At 60.0% G+C, this 20,182-nt stretch overlaps 2 protein-coding genes across 16 annotated transcripts in view; one reads left to right on the top strand and one right to left on the bottom strand.

Moving 5' to 3' along the window:
- Positions 1-48: 48 nt before the first annotated feature.
- Positions 49-4,444, top strand: DDX51 (DEAD-box helicase 51). 3 transcript variants are annotated; one of them, XM_081287372.1, is made up of 14 exons: positions 49-572; positions 923-1,073; positions 1,242-1,387; positions 1,473-1,544; positions 1,683-1,789; positions 1,940-2,048; positions 2,136-2,281; positions 2,417-2,615; positions 2,686-2,801; positions 2,879-2,995; positions 3,243-3,344; positions 3,464-3,527; positions 3,626-3,760; positions 3,963-4,444. In XM_081287372.1, exons 1-14 carry the CDS (start codon positions 69-71, stop codon positions 3,987-3,989), a joined length of 1,995 nt encoding a protein of 664 aa, XP_081143498.1. In that variant the 5' UTR covers positions 49-68; the 3' UTR covers positions 3,990-4,444. The 3 variants fall into 3 exon arrangements, 2 of the variants coding, with proteins under 2 accessions (XP_081143498.1, XP_081143499.1); XM_081287373.1 differs by having other exon boundaries at positions 923-1,129; positions 1,247-1,387; XR_014021182.1 differs by lacking the exon at positions 3,963-4,444 and having other exon boundaries at positions 923-1,129; positions 1,247-1,387; positions 3,243-3,384; positions 3,626-3,700.
- A 1,827-nt stretch (positions 4,445-6,271) lies between these two features.
- EP400 (E1A binding protein p400) overlaps positions 6,272-20,182 on the bottom strand; it is a 99,640-nt gene continuing 85,729 nt past the window's right edge. For 11 of the 13 annotated variants that reach the window (XM_081285527.1, XM_081285534.1, XM_081285533.1 and 8 more), the window contains 8 exons: positions 17,003-17,210; positions 16,731-16,924; positions 15,132-15,350; positions 13,733-13,928; positions 13,257-13,381; positions 11,701-11,847; positions 8,870-8,947; positions 6,272-8,353 (listed from right to left, as the gene is read on the bottom strand). In XM_081285527.1, coding sequence (XP_081141653.1) covers positions 8,081-8,353; positions 8,870-8,947; positions 11,701-11,847; positions 13,257-13,381; positions 13,733-13,928; positions 15,132-15,350; positions 16,731-16,924; positions 17,003-17,210 — 1,440 coding nt within the window. In that variant the 3' untranslated portion in view covers positions 6,272-8,080. The remainder of the gene's footprint in view (positions 8,354-8,869; positions 8,948-11,700; positions 11,848-13,256; positions 13,382-13,732; positions 13,929-15,131; positions 15,351-16,730; positions 16,925-17,002; positions 17,211-20,182) is intronic. The other 2 variants (XM_081285536.1, XM_081285535.1) reach the window with 2 other exon arrangements.

Genomic DNA, 20,182 nt, shown 5'->3' with positions numbered 1-20,182 from the left:
TTCCGCCGGTGCGCCCGCGGCGCCCTCGTGACGTCACCGCCGCGCGCCGAGAAGAGGTGGCTGGGGCGATGGCGCTGTTCCACGTAGCGCGGTACCCGGGCCCCGGGGCGGCGGAGGCCTGGGCGGCGGAGGCCGGGGCGGGCGGCCGGGCCCGCGTGCTGCTCGAGCGCCTGCAGTGCCGAGCCCGCGAGCGGCAGCAGCAGCAGCGGGAGCCCGCGCCCGTCCAGGCGGACGCACGGTGTGCGGAGGCGGCCGGCAGGCGGCGGCGGCGGCGGCCCCGGCGGCGGCGGCGGGCGAGCGGGAGTCCGGACGCGCGGCTGACGAAGCGGCGCCGAGAGCTGGGCGAGGGCGCGGACGAGAGCGAGGACGCAGGTGCGCCGGTGGTGGGCGCGAGGGGCGCGGGGCCTCGCTCCCGGGCCGGCGGCGGGGCTGACTGGCGAGTGTGCGGCGCAGGGACCAGCGAGGCGGCGCCAGAACAGCGCAGTGCGCTCTCCGAGTCTCCGGAGCAGGAGGCTGGGTGCCCGGCCCCCGGCCCGGTGCTGGGGGGCTTCGCGAGGAGGAAGACGCCAAAGGTGAGCAGCCGAGGGCGCCGGCGGCGGTTCCGCGCGCCCCGTGCCCCTGCCGGAGCCGGGAGCGGTGGTGAGAAGTCCGGTGGGGACGTGCAGAGCTGCTGGGGAGAGGCCCGCGCTGGCCCTTAGGCGGGAAGGACGCGAGTTCTGGTAGAGGGGCCCTCGGCGCAGCCGCGGATGGAGTCAGGTGGTTGTGGCCAGAGGCGGGTCTGCTGGAACCCACTTTCGTGTTTGAAGGCAGCCGGGACAGTGGCTGGTGGCGGCTGGGGAAGAGATGAGACGGGTCAAAAGGTTTCTACCTTGTGGGTCCAGAGGGCTCTGGTAAATTGTGGTCTTTATTGCATTTGGGGTAGGTCCAGCCTTTCCTGCCAGCATGGCTGGCTAAGCCAAGCTTTGTCAGGAAGAATGTCACTGAGGATCTTGTTCCCATCGAGAACATCCCCGAGGTGCATCCTGACCTGCAGAAGCAGCTGCGTGCACATGGCATCTCGGCTTACTTTCCAGGTGCCCTTCCCTGGGCCAGCAGACGGGGCTGGGGCACCCCTCACAGCACCCCACCTGTGAGATCCCCTCTGGTGTGTGTGGGCATGGGGCTTGTGGTTCCTCCTGGCCTGTTGCTGTCTTTGAGCAGAGGTGCTCTAGAAGAGTCAACTTGATGCACTCCCTGTCCAGTCCAGGCAGCTGTGATTCCTGCCCTCCTGGAGAGTGTGGCCAGTGGGTTCCTGGTGAGCAGAGGTGGCTACCAACCCAGTGACCTCTGTGTTTCTGCCCCAACGGGCAGTGGGAAGACATTGGCCTTTGTCATTCCTGTGGTGCAGGTGGGTGTCACTTTGCCTTGCTTTCTGGTCAGGGGTGGATGGCAGGGAGCCAGCTCTGCTGACAGGCAGCCCATCCTCCCTGCAGGCCCTGATGCACCGAGTGGTCTGCCAAGTGCGTGCACTGGTGGTGTTGCCCACCAAGGAGCTGGCCCAGCAGGTACATAGACCCCCATACCTGTAAGCCTGTGCATCCAGCCTGAGCTGACCTGCTGGGTGTGTGGTGCTCAGCCAGAGTCCTTGGCAATGTCCTGGAGGGCCAGCTTGTCCCCAGGCCAATGGCAGACCTCTCCTGTAGGTGAGCAAAGTGTTCAACGTCTACACAGACGCCACACCTCTGCGGGTTGCCCTGGTTACTGGACAGAAGTCTTTGGCTAAAGAACAGGAGAGCCTTGTCCAAAAGACGTAGGTTCTGTGGGTAGTGGGGCTCTCTGGGGGTCTCTGCTCTGCCCACCCTTGTTGGGTGGGGGTCAATGCTATGTGCACAAGGTGGTCTGTGCTTGCCATCAGAAGGCCCTGCATGGTGCTTCCCTTGTGAGCCACTCTTGTTTGTAGAACAGACGGTTACCGCTGCCTGGCTGACATCGTGGTGGCCACACCTGGCCGCCTGGTGGACCACATTGACCAGACCCCAGGATTTAGCCTTCAGCAGCTCCGTTTTTTGGTAGGCTGCCTGCTGGGAGGCCCGGACTCCTTGCTGAGGATGGACCTGGCAAGGAATTTCTGACAGCCAACGTGGTTTTGCCTGCAGGTAGTTGACGAGGCTGACCGCATGATAGACAGCATGCACCAGTCTTGGCTGCCACGGGTGGTAGCCGCAGCCTTCCACAGTGAGGGCCCTGCAGACCCCTGTGCCCTACTTCAGAGAAGGCAGCCCCAAGCAGTGACCGCCGCCAGGTATCCTGTTGTGCTGGGGCTGACCCCTTTCCTCCACACTTGCATGCTGAGGGAAGGCCACATACTCCCCGATGGTGTTCTCTGTGCACTGGGACCTGTGAGGAACCTGTCCTACTGACACCCTCTTCTTTCCAGCACCTGCCATCCCCAGATGCCTTTGCAGAAGCTGCTATTCTCAGCTACCTTGACCCAGAACCCTGAGAAGTTGCAGCGGCTCGGCCTCTACCAGCCCCGGCTCTTCTCCACGGGGCTGACGCACAGGGGCCCCCAAGACAGGGATGTGGAGACAGACGGGGACTCGGGGGGGAAATACACCTTTCCTGTGGGGCTCACGGTAAGTGAGGGGGTAAGAGGGGTGGGTGGTGCCAGGCCCAGGGCTTCTGCCCACCTGCCGTCTTCCGCAGCACCACTACGTGCCCTGCAGCCTCAGCTCCAAGCCACTGGCCGTCCTGCACTTGGTCCTCAGGACGAGCGTCTCCAGGGCCCTGTGCTTCACCAACACCCGAGAGCACTCTCACAGGTGAGCAGGGCGGGCGTGTGCGGCTGGTGAGCTGGGCCCCGGGCCCGGCCCTGGCCTGCAGCTTCCTCTCTGCATAGGCTCTTCCTACTGGCGCAAGCTTTTGGGGGTGTGAATGTGGCCGAGTTTTCCTCCCGCTATGGGCCTGGCCAGAGGAGGAAAATCTTGAAGCACTTTGAACAGGGCAAGATCCAGCTGTGAGTACAGGGAGGGGGCTGCCTGTGGAGTTGGGGTGCTTGCCCCAGCTGTCACCCTGGGCCTACTGAAGGGTGCTTCTTCCTGGAAACTGTGCTCCTGAGTCTGGGGTACATTTCTGAAAAGGCCTGGGATTTCCCTTTAGTGCGGAGGTCATGGTTGTAGGCGTCCCTGCTTCTGGCTCAGCTGGGTTTCAGGCTGGGGGTCCCTATTGCTGCTGGGCAGGACCATAGGGCTGTGTGCTTTCAGCCTCATCAGCACTGATGCCACTGCCCGTGGCATCGATGTGCAGGGTGTGGAGCTGGTGATCAACTACGATGCCCCCCAGTACCTGAGGACCTACGTGCACCGGTGAGGGCTGGCAGCAGTGGCCACTTGGGCTTCCAGGCTTGTGAGCTCCTGGGTGTGGGACGGGTGGGGGGTGACCAGGGAGAAGCCACTGTTCCCGTCGTACATCTGTGTGATTTTAGGGTGGGGAGGACGGCTCGAGCTGGGAGAACTGGACAGGCCTTCACACTGCTCCTCAAGGTGCAGGTGAGGTGGTGCGTCTCTGTGGGAAACTGGGGAGGCTGTTGCTGCAGAGGGTTCTGGGGCGGGTTGAGACCCTCCCACACAAGGCCCCTTCCCTGTAGGAGAGGCGGTTCCTCCAGATGCTGGCCGAAGCTGGGGCACCTGAGCTATCGAGGCACGAGATCCCCAGTGACCTGCTGCAGCCGATGGTTCCTCAGTACGAGGAAGCCTTGTCCCAGCTGGAGAAGACCATCAAGGTGAGGTCTACCGGGGCCAGCGGTCCTGCAAGTCAGCCTCATTCTAGAGTAGTGTGGACAAGAGCCAGAAGCAGGGGCCTGACACCTGGCCCTTGAGCTCCTGGCCCAAGGCCAGCGGTGATGCTTGCTGAGCAAGCTCCCGTTCTCTGAGGGTCCAGGGGGCTGGGAGTGCTCACTTCAAGCCCCCTTCTCTCTCCCACAGGAGGAGCAGAAACAGAAGGTGGCCTAGGCTGCTGGGTGCATCTCTGTTCCTGACCACCCCGGGTTCCTGAAGCAGCAGTGGTGACACAGCCCTCTCCCCCATGGCTCCTGTGCTGGGCAGCCCGGAGCTCAGTGGGTCTGCCAGGTTGGGACCCCTGCCCAAGGCTGTGTACCATGGCCTGGGGCAAGCTGGTCTCGAGCCCTGTGGTGCTGCTGGAACCTGTGGTGTGCTTGCCTGAGGGCTGGGGTCCCCTCAGACAATGCCAGATGTCATGCTTCTGACATCAGCGTCCCACCTCCTGGGCAGCCCTGCTGTGTGACCAGATGGGAGGCAGCCCGGCCAGGAAACCTGAGCCTCATGCTGATTGATGCTTGGCCACCACCCGGCCCAGGGCAGACCCAAAGCAGTGGGGTCCTGTGAGTGGGATAGGAGATTCAGAAGCACCTCTGTTTATGAGAAGCCTTTTAGAAATTCATGATAATAAATTTTTAAAAAACAGCTACTAATTGATTCATTTTAAGAAAACACGATGTGGTATGAGTGACAGTGCAGGGCCTGGAGTACCCTGCCCAGGGCTCCAGTGCCGCCAAGATGGTGTTCCCCCCCTGGGAACTCCTGACCCTCTGCCTGGTGGGGCACACCGGAAGAGCAGTCTGCACAGGAGGCAGGCCACCCAGGGCCCTGGGCTTGGGAAGGACTCCTGCCATCCTCTGACCAGGCCCTGCCTCCCAGGTGGGCTATACTTGTCCTACCACCTGCATGCACTTGCTGTTCCTGTGCTTTCAACACTCCTCTTCCCCAGTCATCCAGAAAATCCCTGCTGCCTGACTCCCCCAACATAGCACGTCCATGCCACACCTTCCTTGGCCAGTACCTGCCCTTCACTTCCTTGTGCTTACCACCAGGACCGAGTTCCTTGAGGCCAGACGTTGGCTTTCTACTTCTAGTAGATGATTAAAATGCAAATGGACAGCTGGTGTTGTGGTGGCCACACCTGTGAGGCCAGCTGCTCAGGAGGCTGACAAGTTCAAGGCCTGTCAGGGGAACTTACTGAGACTGTCTTAAAATATCAAAGGGCTGGCGTGTAGCTCAGTGGTACAGCACCCCTGGGTTCAACCCTCAGTCCTGGGGGTAAAAAAAGGTGGGGGTCCTTTCCAGGGAGCCCTGCTGCCCAGGGAGACAGACCCACCTCACCTGCAGGCCAGGCCAACAGCACTTGCAAGCAGTGTAGGCTGAGGAAGCTGGGAGTTTGATGGGTATGGTGAGGGGTCTTCCAAAAGCAGTTGAGATAGAAGGCCATGGGGTGGAGGGCAGGAGGCATAGAGGTGGGGCATCAGGCAGGTGACAAACCAGTCTGTCTGCAGGATCCTCCATGGCAGCAGCCCAGTCCTTGGCAGGGGGCACCTTCTCAGATCTGTGCTGAGAAAAGCTTCCCTGGCCACCCTCATACCAGGGCAGCAGGGGCAGCCAAAACAGGGGAGGGAGGGGCTCCTGGTGGAGGCTGGAGAGCCGCCCTCTCAGTATAGGCCTAGGGCACAGCCCAGAGAGAGGCTTACAATCCGGTGACATCTGAGCAGAAGCTGCCAGCATGCTGGCTGCAGGGCTGAGGTGCTGCCCTCCCGAGCCTGTGGCCCCAGCCCCACCCCGTGCGCAGCTTAGCTCCAGGCCACATGAACAGAACCTGACCAGGGACTGGCACCCTCCACAGAGCTCTTTTCCGTTGACAACTATGACAAGGGACTTGACCGTCTAGAGAGGGCAGAGGGGTCTGGGGAGGAGTTGGAGGCTCATGGCACATGGCTGGTGAGGCATGGAGCTACACAGGTGCTCAGGTAGGGGACAGGGCCATTACCTTGGAAGGCCAGCCCGATAGCTGGGTGCAGGACCTGCTGGGCTGCCGCTGGCCCGCAGCTCCTGGTGCACAGAGCCTGTGCCCCTTCCTGCCTGGGAGGGTGTGCCCTGGAGCAGGGTCTGCAAGGCAGGGCGCCTGTTCCTGCGCTGAAGGAAGGGCACCAGGACTGCCCCTCGGCTTCCTGCCTGCTTTTTATTAAAACTTGAAAGCTTTTCTCTCTAAGAAAAGGAAAAAAGTCCAAGAGCAAGAGGAGAGACAGCAGCCACGGGGCGCTGGCTAGAGGGACCATCAGCAAGGCCCCGAGCGCAAGAGGGCCAAGTGCCCACTGCCAGGCGCCATGTCTCAGGAGGAACTGGCACACACTGGTACCCACAGCAGCCACTTTGTGCTGTGAAAAACACAGCCAACATCTGACTTTAATTTAAACACTGCTCTTCTACGAAAACCAAGACAGAAACATATAAAAAGGTCACTTTATTATGCCGTCTGTCTGGCAGGACATCCATGCCCTCTAAGGTCCTACTCTTCAAGTACAAATGCTTGTGTTAACAAAGTATTTACAGTTTGTCTTGTTCTACCTGCTGCCAGTCAGCACACATGCCTGTAGGGCCAGCAGCCAGGGAAGCCCAACCTCATCAGAGTGACCCGGCGACTCTTGATTAGGTCCATCCTCCAGGGGCCAGGTGGAGTGGCAGTCTAGGCTGCGAGCTGCACGCTCTGCCTTCTGAACTCTGAATCACAACTGGCACGGAGAAGCCCCCCCCCCCCCCCACAGAGGGAGGGCCACAGCCGAGCACAGGAGGCACGGCGTCCCCCCAAGCACTAGGCCTACAGCTGGTGGGGCAGCCGATGCCATTGATGGGGTGGCAAGAAAGTCACCTCTGACTACATGTTGTGGCCAGGCTCACTGTGGAGGCCCGCCAGAGACAAGAGGCTGACACTGAGCAGCAGCAGGGTCCACAATGCACCCCAGATCCCAGGCCTGCTCTCTCAGCAGCTCTGAGGGGGCCCATGCTCTCCCCGGGGCCGCAGATGGATGGAGCACTATGCTGGGCAGTCAGGTCTGAAGAGAGGCCACAGCACAGCAGGAAGGACAAGGAAGACCAGCGCAGCCAGACCTTCGCAGTCCTGCAGGGTCAGGAGTGAGGAGCCAGGGAGCATGGTGCCTGCGAGGGCGCACTGCTGGCCAGACACACCTGGCCGATGCCAGGCCTGCTGATGAGCACGCGGGCCCCAGCGCTGGGTCCGAAGCGTCCGGTGAGCTGGACACTCAAGCCCTGCTTCTCTAGTGCGTGGTGCTGACTCCCTTCCAGGTTCCTCATCAGTGCTCACCATTCGGCCCCCAGGTGGGCACCAGACACACACAGTGGTGGGTGGTCCAGACACAACTGCACATGGGAGCTCTGCATGTGCCACACTGGTGGCAAAGGCCACTGCAGGGCCAGATGTCGTGACACAGGCAGATCCAAGGTCACAGAGGGCCTGTGCTCCTGCTGTGGCAGACCCAGGTGTGGAGCCCTCACCAGCCCCTCAGGCCCTGAGGGGCACCTGCCCCACGGAATGCCCCCCTCAGTGCAGGGCCCCTCCAGAGCCTGGCGGAGCTACAGCAGGCCTGCTGGCAGACGGACCTCAAGACGATGAGGAACCCCGAGGCACGGAGGGGCTCTCACAGGAAAGGATGCCCCAGACCAGACCAGGCCAGCTCGCGTCGCACAGCTGCCCGAGCTGTCAGGAGCACCAAGTCCAGACGTGAACTCTGTCCACAGCGGGGGACGGTCAGAGCCCCTTCAAATGGGAGCCAGCAGCATGGGGACAGGATGGGGAGGCCACACTGCCACTCTGAGCGGAAGTTGGGTCATGGTGGCTGCCCCCTCAGAGTCATCCCACTCACACTCACCAGGGGAGATTGGAGTGCAAAGCCCACCTGGAGCATGGACTCCAGAGCCCTTCTTCCCTCCCGCGGACCACAGGCGCGTTCCAGCTGAGCGGGTGAGCCAGGCCGCAGTGGCAGTGCCAAGACAGGCGCCAGCCGCTGACACCACACAGGCCCCCAACTCCTTGGACGTGCAAAGTACCAGACACCAACAACCAGGCTGAGTGGCTTTCAAAACAAGTACTATTGCTCTGGAGGACATGAGAGGCGAGACACCAGGAATCATCGCTGCCACTGCTCTTCAGCCAGCTGCGTGGCAGGAGGGGTGCTTGTGAGGACGCTCCCTGAACACGACTGTCGAGCACATGCCCTGCAGGTGACCCTGCTGGTGGCCTACTGGCAGGGGGGCTTGGTGGGCGTCTTCAGCCTCACGGCTGGGACCCTCATCTGCAGCTTGGGCTGCTGGCTCGGGCTGTCTGAGCTGGCTGGCACCTGTGCTGGGCTCGGGCCTCCTGGGGTCTGGAGTGGCGCCGAGGCCGTGGTCACCACCTGCTGCTGCATGAGCTTCTGCTGTACCACCTGGGCCGTGGCAGTCACCGCGGGGATCATCTGCACCTGCTGCCCTGCCGCTGTGGCCTGCGTGAGCGTCACAGTCTGTGGAGAGGCCTGTGCCGAGAACCAGAAAGCACTGTCAGCAGAGTGCACACGCCACCCAGCAGGACAGCCAAGCCCAGGGCAGGCCCCTGTGCTCTCTGGCAGAGCAGGAGCAGGTGGAAACAGGGCCTCCCCAGTCTCAGGGAGGAAAGGCAAGGGCGGGGCCTGGCTGCCTGCAGCTTGAACCACCCTGAAATGTAAATACTGCTTTAAACTGGGCATGCTGGCCCCCTTGAAAGAGAGCAGCAGGACAGCCCCAGGTCCATGTCAGCCAGGGGACACCAGGACTTCCCCCAGACATTGTGGGATGCAGACTCCTCTTGTGGGACCAGGGAGCCTAGGACGCTGCAGAGCCCCGTCCTGAGCACAGTGCAGCCCATGCTGTGCAGGACGCCCTGCGAGAAGCAGGCCGGAGCACTATGCTGGGCAGTCAGCCCCTAGTCATCAGCACTCTGCTTCCTCAGGGAGAAGCCACAGATCCCAGCACCTCAGACGCCAGGGTCAGGCGGCCTGCGTCTGCAGTCCTACCTGCTGAGCGGCGGAGGCGACCTGCTGGATGCTGGCCACGGGTGCCTGCTGCTGCACCACCTGAGGGAGTTTGGCGACCTTTTGACAAAACAGAAGAGGCTGACACAGAGTTCAGAACACGTGCACGGACACTTCCTCCCTCTCCTCTGTCTTGGTGCTGTTTGTCCTGGGATTGAAGCCAGTACTCTACCACCAAGCAGTACCCACCCCTGCATCCTTAGGTCTGGCTCAGTGGCTGAGGCTGGCCTGGAGCTTGCCACCCTCCTGCCTCAGCCTCCCGAGCCCTAGGACTGCAGGCAGCAGCACAGTGCCTGCTCCCTCTCAGCTCTTACCCGGCCACTGAGACCGAGGACGCAAGACAGCGCGTCCCAGGTGTGCTCCTAGGTGCTACCCGAGACACACACACCTGGCGCCACAGCCAGGGGAAGGTCCTGATGCGCCCACAGGAGCCCAGCAGAGGTGACAGGCCACAAAGAAGCCCCACAGACTTTGAAAAAAGTTGGCAAGGAAAAAAATGACTCTAAAGCCATGTGGCACCCAAGGCAGCAACTCAAGCCAGATGCCGCCTGGTCTCAGCAGGGCTCTCACAGTGCAGCCTGAGGACAGGGACCACGACACCACGCAGACGTGGGGTTCTGAACGTGAGAAACAACCAAGTGAAACTCCGACAAGCTGAAGAGCAGATTAGACCTGACCACAGAAAACCCAGTAGCCGAGCAGAGTGGGAGACACCACTCAGAACGCAGGAGGCCACAGGACAGAGCAGAGGCTGGGAGACTGGAAGGGGACACGGGCAGAAGCAGCATCCAGACCAGCACGGCCCGGGAGAGCCCAGTCCAGGCGGGAAGCTCCGCACATGTTTCAGAGGAACAGGGTGGTGTGTGCACACATGACCAGAGCAGCTGCCTGATGCCAGGGCAAGTGTGCCAGGAAAATCAGTGCCAGCCTGGAATTCTGTATTAAGCAAATCCCCTTCTGGGAGCAGGAGAAAAGTAGGCATTTCCTAACACTAAAGAGAAGTCCAAGGGCACCCTCCAGTGGAGGAGAGGCACCTCAGGCACAGCGTCGAGTGCAGGTGGAGCGCAGTGTGCAGGGGCTGCTGCTGGAGCACAGGGCAGGGTCACTGATGGCATGGGAGCATGTGGGATCTCAGGTGACCACCTAGGAGCTCTACGAGAATGTCACCAGCCTGAAACTTTCAGACGAATAGAGGGGCAAAAACAAAACAAGAAAAGGTAAGGCCAAATGAGGGAGAGGTGGGGAAGGAAGAGCAGCAGACAAGTTCCAACAGAAGGGACAGGCGCCTGAGAGCCAGGGCCTGCCTGCCTGCGAGGCCTGGACAACGGCAGCACCCCCTCGGCTGCACGCTGTTCCCCGAATCCATCTGCAGCACCAAGAGGAAGATGCAGGATGGCTGCGAGTAGAAGCAGGAAGGTGTAAAAGGAAAGTCTAACCAAACACGTAGCCCCGCGCAGCCTGGGGTCAGACCTCGCCATGCAACTGCCCAGTGCAGCCAGGACCCAGAGTCTGGAGCTGGGCAGCAGCTGGGGCAGACCTGGCGGACACCCTTGCACCTGCACAGCAAGCCCCTAAGCCCGGAGTCTTTGGAGGCACCCAGGAGGGGACAGGGAGATACGGACAGGAACCCAGGGTAAAAGGTGCAGAAAGTCCTAGCAAACCAGAAAAGAACAGAATTTTCCTTCATGTAACAAAAAACAATTAAAAAACCAGAAAGAAAAAAAATTCTTTTGTACAAAAATGTATGAAGATGAAACTTAAAAAGCAGACACACGCCTGTGACCCCAGCAGCTCGGGAGGCAGAGGATGGTGAGTTCAAAGCCAGCTTCAGCAAAATGAGGCGCTAAGCAACTCAGTGAGAGCCTGTCTCTAAAGTACAAAACAGGCTGGGTGTGGCTCAGTGGCTGAGGGCCCCCAAGTTCAATCCCTGGTACCAAAAAAAGGCAGCCACACCAGAAAGTATGGCTCCATCACCTGACACAGCTGCAAGGCCTCTGCGAGAGCCAGGAGGAAATATGACAAAAGCATTTCAGAAGATGTGGGCAGTGAGCGGCCTCTCCACTGGAGAACCTGAAGCTTGGGTGTGCAGACATCAGCCTGCATCTCAGAGCGAACAGGACTCCACAAAGCTGCAGCAGGGGCTGGGCAGTGATGGACCTGCTGGATGGCTGAGACCACAAGGGAAGGGCAAAGCTCCAAGAACAGCCAAGGCTGTGGACCATGCCTTCAGGGCCGGGAGGCACGGCCCATCTGGAGTGCAGGCAGACCCACACGGCTCGCGTGAGGGCACCACAGGTCCAGGCACGGCTGGGACCGCTCAATAAGCAGTGGCATCTCACGGGAATTAAGCCAGCCCTTTCTTCTGTGGTATCACGTGTGAAAAGAGGACTAAAGACCAAAGCAAGAGAGCAAACCACGAGGGTGGAGGAAAGAGAGAGCTCCATGTCCTCTGGGCAGCGTCTTCAGTGCTGGCCAGGAAGGGGGAGGCCGTGCAGTCCAGTGTGAGGACCTGAACTGAGCATGCTGTGCAGGACAGTCTGTGTGGCTCAGCAACTGCGGGCTGATGTCCAGCATGCAAGACAGACCAGCCAACAACAGGCCTCACGGGGAGGAGACCACTGCCAAGAGGGCTGAGCGATGGCAAGGCTGACCCCAGGAGGCACCCACCCACCCACCGCCACCTGCAGGCCCAGGGGCCCACTGTGCACTGCCTACGAGGAGCCCAGACCTCCCTCCAGAGACTCCTGTAACACAGCTGGCCTGCACCTGCCCAGCAACCCCAGAGCCCACCACACCCTCTGTGCCCTGCTCACCTGAATCTGGGTCTGCACCTGCTGCGTCCCAGCCAGCTTCTGGGCCTGGGAGATGGGTGTGGTCAGAAACTGGGTCTTAAGGGCCGGCTGGGCAGCGTAGGTGACCTTCTGTTGTGGGCCCTGAGTGGCCATCTGCTGCGCTGCCAGCTGGAGGGAACAGATGACCTGGATCAGACCCTGGACCAGTGCTGGCTACTCAGACCCTGCTGTACCTTCCCTGTAGGACCCTGGCCTTCACAGCACACTCCCAGACAAAGCCCACAATGCCACTGGCCCCTGCTCCTGCAGTCCCTGGACTGAAATGGAGGCCTGCCCTCCTTGCAGCCAGGCTGGGAGTCACCTGCCAACCTCCACAGGACCCGGTGTGTGGACGCCCTTGTGTGGGTAACTGAACTTGACCAGTTTCTCAAGGCTAATTTAAGAATCCAGCAGACAACCCGAAAGCATTTAGTACAAGAGGTGACGACCCGTGTGCCCGATCTGCGCACAGTGATTCTCATTTCCAGTTCTCTCTACCAAGAGAACATAAGCCACTCTGGAGGTGCAGCCTGTGGTCTGTCTCCTTCCAGTGGGAGCCAGGCCTGAGACTGCATACCAGCCAGCCGGCTGCTCTGGGTACCCAGGGAGGCCACCTCTGCCGGCTGCACAGCTGTCCTTTTCCTGAGACTGGGAAGGTGGCTCTGAGCACCATGCTTTTCTCCAACCTGTGCCCCAGGAGACAGAACACTGCAGGAAAGCAAGAATAAGCAACCGGCCTTGATCTGGGACACACCCTGCCCTATAATGACAGCTATGCCTAGTGCCACGCAGGAAGACACCTGTCCAGCCACCTGTGCCCCTGCAGATCCTATTTCCTGCAAGCCCCTCCTCTTGGACTCTGTGCTCACTGCCCGAGGCTCCAGGGACAGCTCTGCCTTGTCTTCTGCCCCCTGCCTCACAGCAGGCCTCAGCGCCCCTAGCCCAGCTGCAGCCCCTGTGGTCAGAGCTGACCTGCCTCCTTTCACCAGCTCTGCCACTCTGGGCAAGTCCTCCTCATCCTCCTAAAAATGGGCTGTTTGGGATCAGCCCCAGATGCCTGCAGAACTCGGTCTAGCCCAGCTCTGCTGAGGCCTTGTGCCCACGCTTCTGCTCAGAGAACAGCACACACCAGGCCCGTGGCTCGCGCCAGCAGAGGCACCTACAAGCTAGGGACACAGCGGCACTGCCCTCGCCATGCACGAGGGCCACCAATGAAGTTCCAGGTGCCCTGTGAACTTCCCTCAGCTACCACTTCTGCCCCCAGGCTCCTCCCTGAAACATCCTCCCCAGGAGCCAGGAGAGCACCAACAGCAAGCCCTTCAGGGTCCTCAGTCACATGGCTTCATACGGCTGCACAGCTGGCCAGCATGCTGGCTCAGGGCCACCCATCCTCACAAGTCCCCCAGGTCCCTTCCAGGCTGCGTCCTCAGACCAATACTACACAGCATGTTTCCTCAGAGGCAGTGGTGGTGAGACCGCCTGCTGATGCCCCTGGGAGCTGCGTGCTCTCTGGGGCTCTCCTCAAAGGCAGGCCGTACCTTCTGTGGGACAGCACCCTGGCTCTGTGCGACCTGCGGCTGAATGGCCTTCTGCTGTTGCACGGCCTGTTGCTTGAGCTTCAGCAGCTGTTGCACATGCACGGGCTGGGCCACGACGGTCTGTCCTGCAAGACAATGTGGCCTGTGAGTCGGTTGGGGCCAGGGCCCCACTCACCCTGGTCTGCTCAGACTGACTGTCCCTGCAGGAAACGGCGAGCCTGCAGCTGTGACAGCCAGCCAGCCCCAGACACTCAGATGCCTCTGCATGCCTAGGTCCCATTCACACTTCAGACCACGGGTGTTCAGTTAGACTGAGGACCCAGCAGACCAGAAACGCTCTGAGGAAACTGCATCCACAACATGGCCTGTGTTCAAAGGGCTCCAGGGGCAGGGCAGGGCAGGGCTGCGGCCATCTCGGCCAGCAAAGGCTCACTGCACACAGTGTCCAGCAGAGGGGAGGGCTGCAAGGCAGGCACCTGCTGCTTTCTGTGGCTGCCCAATTGCCACGCTGATGCCCGCGACGTTCATGGGCAAAGTCGTGACGCCCGGCGAAGAGACCACGGCTGCTGGGACAGACACCACCGGAGGCTTCGCCAAGGCCACCTGAGCTGGCTGCGGTGTCTGTGTTTGCATCTGCCCTTGGGCCTGCAGCTGGGAAGTTGGAACCCGGGTCTAAACGGGAAGAACAAGAGAGTCCGGAGAAGTCCAGGATGTGTGTCTTTTCTAACAACATTCCTCAAGAAGTCACTTCCTGAGAAAACCCGTGGGGCTGATAACATGGCTGGAGGGCAGCACTAGAGGGCAGCAGGGTGCCCACAGCTGCAGGGGCGGGACTGTAAGGCCAGGCTGCCCACTCTCACGTGAGGCTCTCTGCCGCCTCTGGCTCCTGCACCTCCCCAGCTACCAAACCATGCTGGGCCCCATCTCTGCCCTGCCTCCCACCTGAAGGCCGCCACCACGCCACCTGCGCCTGGGGACCCCTACCCTGCTACTACACACTGCTTTCCTTAAAGGATGTTATAGAAGACAGAAATGGAAATCGGTCCTTTTTTATGTGTAAGAAACTGGAGAAGAGGTGCCCAGAACCACCTCTGCGCCAACGCAGAGACCAGCGGGCGGCCCTCCAGAGCGTCCCACTACTTGCCCTTCGTCCCCTTGGAAGCTACTTCACCCTCCACTCCCCTATCCTCCTGGAACACATGTGCCCCCACATGGCGCTTCCTCACGGCCGTCCCTCCTCGCTGCTTAAGCGGCAGGCACACTTGAGGTCAGAGACTAACCAGCCGGGGCGTGACAGGCACTCAGCCAACGTGCAGTCCACATGAGCCACCTCTCCCTGCCTTGGGGAGTCTGGGTACCAGGCCAGGAAGGACCTGAAGCCCAGGCATCGCCTGGCCCCCGGGGGGTTCCCGCCACCCAACTGTGCTGGCTCTCCGTGCCCCACACCCCGCTGCATCCTGCCGTCGGAGCTCTCCCTGCAGTGGTCTCCTGCCCACTGGAGCTGGTCACGGGGCCTGGCCGCGTCCCACACCACCTGCAGCATTGTGCTCCAGCCACGCTGCCCTCGGCCCTGCCCTCCACAGCAGGGAGACAGCCACACGTGTGTCTGGCCTCATCGCTCACACACCACTGCTCAAAAGTCTCCACCACGCAGTCCCAGAGAGTCTGGGGACAGTCGGTCCTGGGGAGTACTGCTGACGAAAAGTGTCACGTGGGCAGGGTCTCACCCTCTCCCAGGAGGCCGACACTCAGGGGACTGATCCCTCCCCGGCTCCCTGCAAGGCTGCCACGACACCCAGCACCCCAGCAGGTGGCCACAGCCCCCAGAAGCACGGAGACGCTGCTCTCAGAAGGAGCATATAAGCTGGAACTTACAAGCCGGGCCACTTGAAGGTTGGCCACAGTGGTGCCTGTGAGCAAAGCCCCGGGCCGTGGGGCTGTGACCGTGGTGAGCTGGGGGCTCTGCTGCTGCGGGGGCTGCGGGGGTGGCACTTGCACCTGCGCTGGCGGCTGGGGGGGCCCAGGCTGGGCCTGTGGTGGTGGGGGCTGTGGGGGCAGCTGCACTTTCTGCTTCTGCATCTTGATGATGTGTTCCTGAAACCCAAACGAGGCACGCTGTATGACGTCCCGACGCAGGTCCCCCTGCCTCTGCCCAGCACCAAGGTGCTCGTGTGCAGACGTGCAGAGGGCAGCCGTCCCTGCATCACAGTCTCCTGCTCACAATCAGCCTTGCACCAAGAAAACTTGACAGATTAGAGAATCCACAGCAGAATTTATCTCTCAAACACGTCAAATATTTAGCACCCAAATGTACTGACTAGTAAATGAGTTAAATAACTAGCAGTAATTTGTTAACAGAAGCAGAAATATCAAAATACGATATGAAACGTGAGTTCAAAAAACATTTTGAGAAACAAATGTCTCAAGGAGCACTTCACGGAGACGTGCCGAATGTCGGACATCTGTGGGCTCGCCAGACACAGAAGGGGTTCTGCAGTTGCTACAGTAGGGCAGGGTGAGAAGCGACAGGGGCAGGAGAATGGGTGGGGCTCCTGCCCGAGACCAGGTGAACAAGAGTTCTTGGCACACAGGTGTCTCAGAGGCCAGACCCTGGGGCCTGGGGCACTGGACAACTCGCCTCTGCTGGGCCCAAGGACCCCTGGGCAAGGAAACTCTCTAATGCAGCCCTGTCCAGGGGAACCTGCTGCAGGGACAGCAACGCAGCAGCCAGGCCATGCAAGGTCAGACCCAAGAAGCAGGTGTGGTGACGGAGGGGCAAACGCTACACCTCACTGCATGTCAACTGAAACTTTGCCTTATGGGCAGCACAGCTCCCCAGGGAGCACGACAGGCACCTTGGTGGCCACGAGGGCTCTGGAGCACACTGAGCTGTAGCAGAAACACCAGGCACTGCACTTCCTGCTCTCCCAGCACCTGGGACAAGGCCTCAGCTGGCATGACCATCACCCTCACAGCAGTCACAGCCCCACTGACTGTGCCTCCTGTGTCTCTGGCTCCCTTCACCAGTGTGCACTCATAGTTTCCATTGGTGGCAGGGACATAACACTTCCTTCTAAAACGGGCGAGCACACTGCATAAATGATGGCACAGGCACACAGACTGCCAAGGACCAGGAGTACCAGCGTTCCCACCGCCACCCTGGAAAAGCAGACTGCAGAAGCCACCTGGTCTCAGAAACTTCGGCTCACTGGCACCCTCTGGTGGAGAGGGGTGAGGAGGTGAGAGGGGGTGAGAGGGGTGGAGAGGGGTGGAGAGGGGTGGAGAGAGGTCCGCAGGACAGAAGTGGGGAAGATTGGCCCTTGCACTCAGCGAACACTGAGGAGCCTGCCTGAGTCACACAGGAGTGGGCCAAAGTGGCCCTGAGTAGGAAGTGGTACCCACGGCACACTGCCCGCCTCCGGTCCTGCAAGGTACCCACTGCAAGAGCATGTGTGTTTTCTGGGAAGGGCTCACCGGTGCCAACTTGCCCACAGCTTTGATCTGGGCCTGGGCCTGCACCTGTGGAGCCTGCACCTGTGAGGGCGGCGGCTGCTGTTGCTGCTGCTGTTGCTGCTGCTGTTGCTGCTGCTGTTGCTGCTGCTGCTGCTGCCGGAGAAGCTGGAAGTGTGCAGGGGTGATGGTCTTCCCAGGCAGCTGGACACCTGTGGCTGTGCAGAGGCGGGAGTCAGACCTCCGCCCTTGCTCCCTGGGTGGTATGCAAGGGTAGAAACACCAGGCCCCTTTACCTTGGGACACCTGGGTCACCAGAGACCGTGTCGGGGTCTGCACAGGGGTCAGGTTGGTAGTGACCACGGCTGAGGCTGTCACAGAGGTGACTGCTCGGACGCCCTGGGTCGTTGCCATGGATACCAGGTCAGTGGTGGCAGTGGCAGGGGAGCCAACCGCTCGCTGCTGTGTGTGAACCACCTGGGCGGGAGCAGAGCCTCCGGACGTCTAGAAAGGCAAAGGCAGAGCTCACCACTTTCCACACGGCACCCGGAAAGAGGCTCTGGACTCCAGACCCAGGCCTGAGGGGCCTTCTGCGTTCTCTCTGCACACACAAGTACTGCGTGGTCCCAAGAGCATCCAGACATGGTGCCTCGAGCCACAGAGCAGTGCTGCTCATGGCCAGCCGAAGCTGCAGGTGGAAAGGGCCCTGTGTCCCTCCCACTTCGCGCGCACACTGCCCAGCCCCAGGAACGTCCAAGCTCCTGATAACCCTGCAGGAGCCCTGTGAGGCCCACAGCCCGCCACTCTCTGATCTGCGCAGAGGCTATAGCCCCACTGCCCTTCCCAGTCCACCTCTGAGCCGCCTTCAAGCATAGGCTGCCCTCTCCCAGCCACCTCGGCTGTCGCGGCCTCTGGGGCACGGGCTTGCCCATCTCAAGGATAAGCTCCACAGCTCCTTGCAGCATGGTGCCCTCTGCTGCCTCTGTGGTGTGACTCCGTCTTATCCTCCCGATATCCAGGGATGAGTGGCACTAACACTTCTCTTCCCTCTCTCTGCCCTCCATGGCACCCAGCTTCTCTCCAACGCCTGCCGTGTCTGCCCGCAGTGCCTGGACCACGCCCTGCCTCTCCTTGGCCACTAGCTCTCTCCTCCACCTCCACCATGAGACTGAGGTGCACTCACAAAGGCTCCTGCCCCCGATTCTGGGAACACACTTCTCATCTCTACAAGCCTCCACATTCACTTACACTATAGTTTTGGTTTCTTTAAAACAGAAAGCCCCACCATCATGGTTCCGCCTGCCAGGCCCGGGGCCCGGGTCAGTGTGGGTCACTGCCACCTCCATAGGCCCTCGCTCTGATGCCTTGTCTTCCTTTCCTGTTCCCCAGGTTCTAAGCTTTTTATTTGACTGTAGTATGATGACTGTACACAGCAGTGGCTTCCTCATGATGTATTCGCACCAGCACATCACAGTTTGGGCCTTGTCTCCTTCCGAGCCTATTTTTTATGGAACGCTGCTGCTTGCGGTGCTTGACGCTGTCTGTGGAGAGCCCGGGAAGGCCCTGCTCCTGTCAAGTGCCAAGCACCCTCCAGTCCAGTCAGTTTGCAAGCTGCCTGCAGGTTTGCACCTCGTAGAGCAAGACCACCTTCAACTGCGAACCCAGAGGAGCTGGTGGCCACAGTGCCACCTCCACCCTCTGTTCAACACGGGCGTCACTCCTGGATCACTCCTGCCCTTGGGTCCCAGCTCGAGTAAACAGCCTCCTCCAGCTCCCAGCTCAGGCAGGTGTCACAAGCAGGCTTCAGTCCCCACCCACGCTGGCGGCCACTCTGCAGGCAAACGTGCCTCAACACAGCCGTGTCCCGCAGGCCCCGGCCTCCCCAGGTGCAGTTATCTGGGGACCACCACAAGGTCTCTGCACCTCTCACACTCCAGCATGCCAAGTATGCCTGCACCTGGGTGTCCAAGGCACTGGGGACGAGGGCGAAGACCTTGATCTGGAATATGTGGCCAGAGCGTTCTGGGAGCTAGAGCACCCACACACAACGGGGACCTCGGGGAGGGAACCCAACCCTACACACAAGATCACTTAGGTCCCATGTATGCCTGATGCACATGGCTTGAAAGTGATTTTAGAAAAAAACTGTTAATAATCTTGTACATGAAAAAAGAGTTTCAGTGGGAATTTCCCAGTGTGGCTCCAAGTTCTGGACTTTGGAACATTATAGATTCTGGATTTTCAGGTTAGAGATAACTCGATTAGTATCTCGTCCAATATTAAGAGCTGCTCAAAATAAATATGTAGGGAACAAACTATTTTATGCAATATTTTAAAATATCACATGTAGGAAGGGAGGGGGCATGGGGTAATTAATGATGGTGGAATGTGATGATTATTACTATCCAAAGCACATGTATGAAGACATGAATATACTATGTACACAATCAGAGATATGAAAAACTGCTCTATGTAATAAAAGATGTAATGCATTCTGCTGTCATACATAAGAAAAAAATTTACATTAAGAAATATCACATGTAGATATTTTCAAAATAAAACTCTACACGTGATGGTTCTGGCTTCCTACCCAGAATCACTGCAAACAGTGGAACTAGTCACAGGAATGGCCCCAGCACCAAGGCCTAACAGCTTCTGCTATTTATGGAAATGGCGGAGTCTAAATTGGTTTATGGCAAAGCAAAGAAAAACAAAGTTGCCCTGGCTGCACACTAGGAGCCCGTTTCCCACTTCTCCTCTGCATAGTGCCGCGGCCTCTGCAGCGGGGTGTGCATGGCAGGACCCTCGTTGCCATACCTGGCTCCTGGCACTCAGCCGCGACACAGCCCAGCAGATGCCCACACGGCCCCTGCAAGTCACCAGGCTGCGAGGTCAACCCTCTCTCAGCTCAGCACTGACGACTGGCCCGCTGTGTGTCCCTCTCATGAAAGCCTCTGCCTCTGCTCTCACTCCCCAAGGGAAATCCCAGGGCAAGAACTGTCCGGGGGTGGTGCCCGAACTGTGGGAGGAAGAGGGCAGCAATGGCTGCAGCCATGACACCCCTTAACCACCTGCGCTCAGGTCCCTCATGGAGCACTTCCATGTCTCCTGAGCAGTAACCGATCCCATCTTCCGCTGAAGCGGGCGCACGGGGTGTAGCTGTGGTCCTCTGTCCCTTCCCTGGGGACAAGCAACACCTAGTCTCTTCTTAAGACTGCCTGGCTGCCCATGTCTTCCTGGTGGACTGACCACTCCATCTTCTGCCATGTTTTATTTTGTTTTGTTTGTGGTCTGGCCAGGAAGCCAGGGGCACTTATCACTAAGTCGGACCCCACCCCCTTCTGATTTCGAGGCACTCAGGGCCTCCCTAAGTTGCTGAGGCTGGCCTTGAGCCTGCGGTCCTCCTGCTCAGCCCACTGAGCCTGGGATCACAGGTGTGGCCCCTGCTCCCGGCGCCCGCCAAGCTCTCACCACGG

This window comes from Spermophilus citellus, assembly GCF_964194105.1.
Source record: "Spermophilus citellus genome assembly, chromosome: 3".
Lineage (NCBI taxonomy): Eukaryota > Metazoa > Chordata > Mammalia > Rodentia > Sciuridae > Spermophilus > Spermophilus citellus.
Note: the sequence above shows the minus strand (reverse complement) of the source record. Positions and strands in the feature narration are given on the sequence as shown.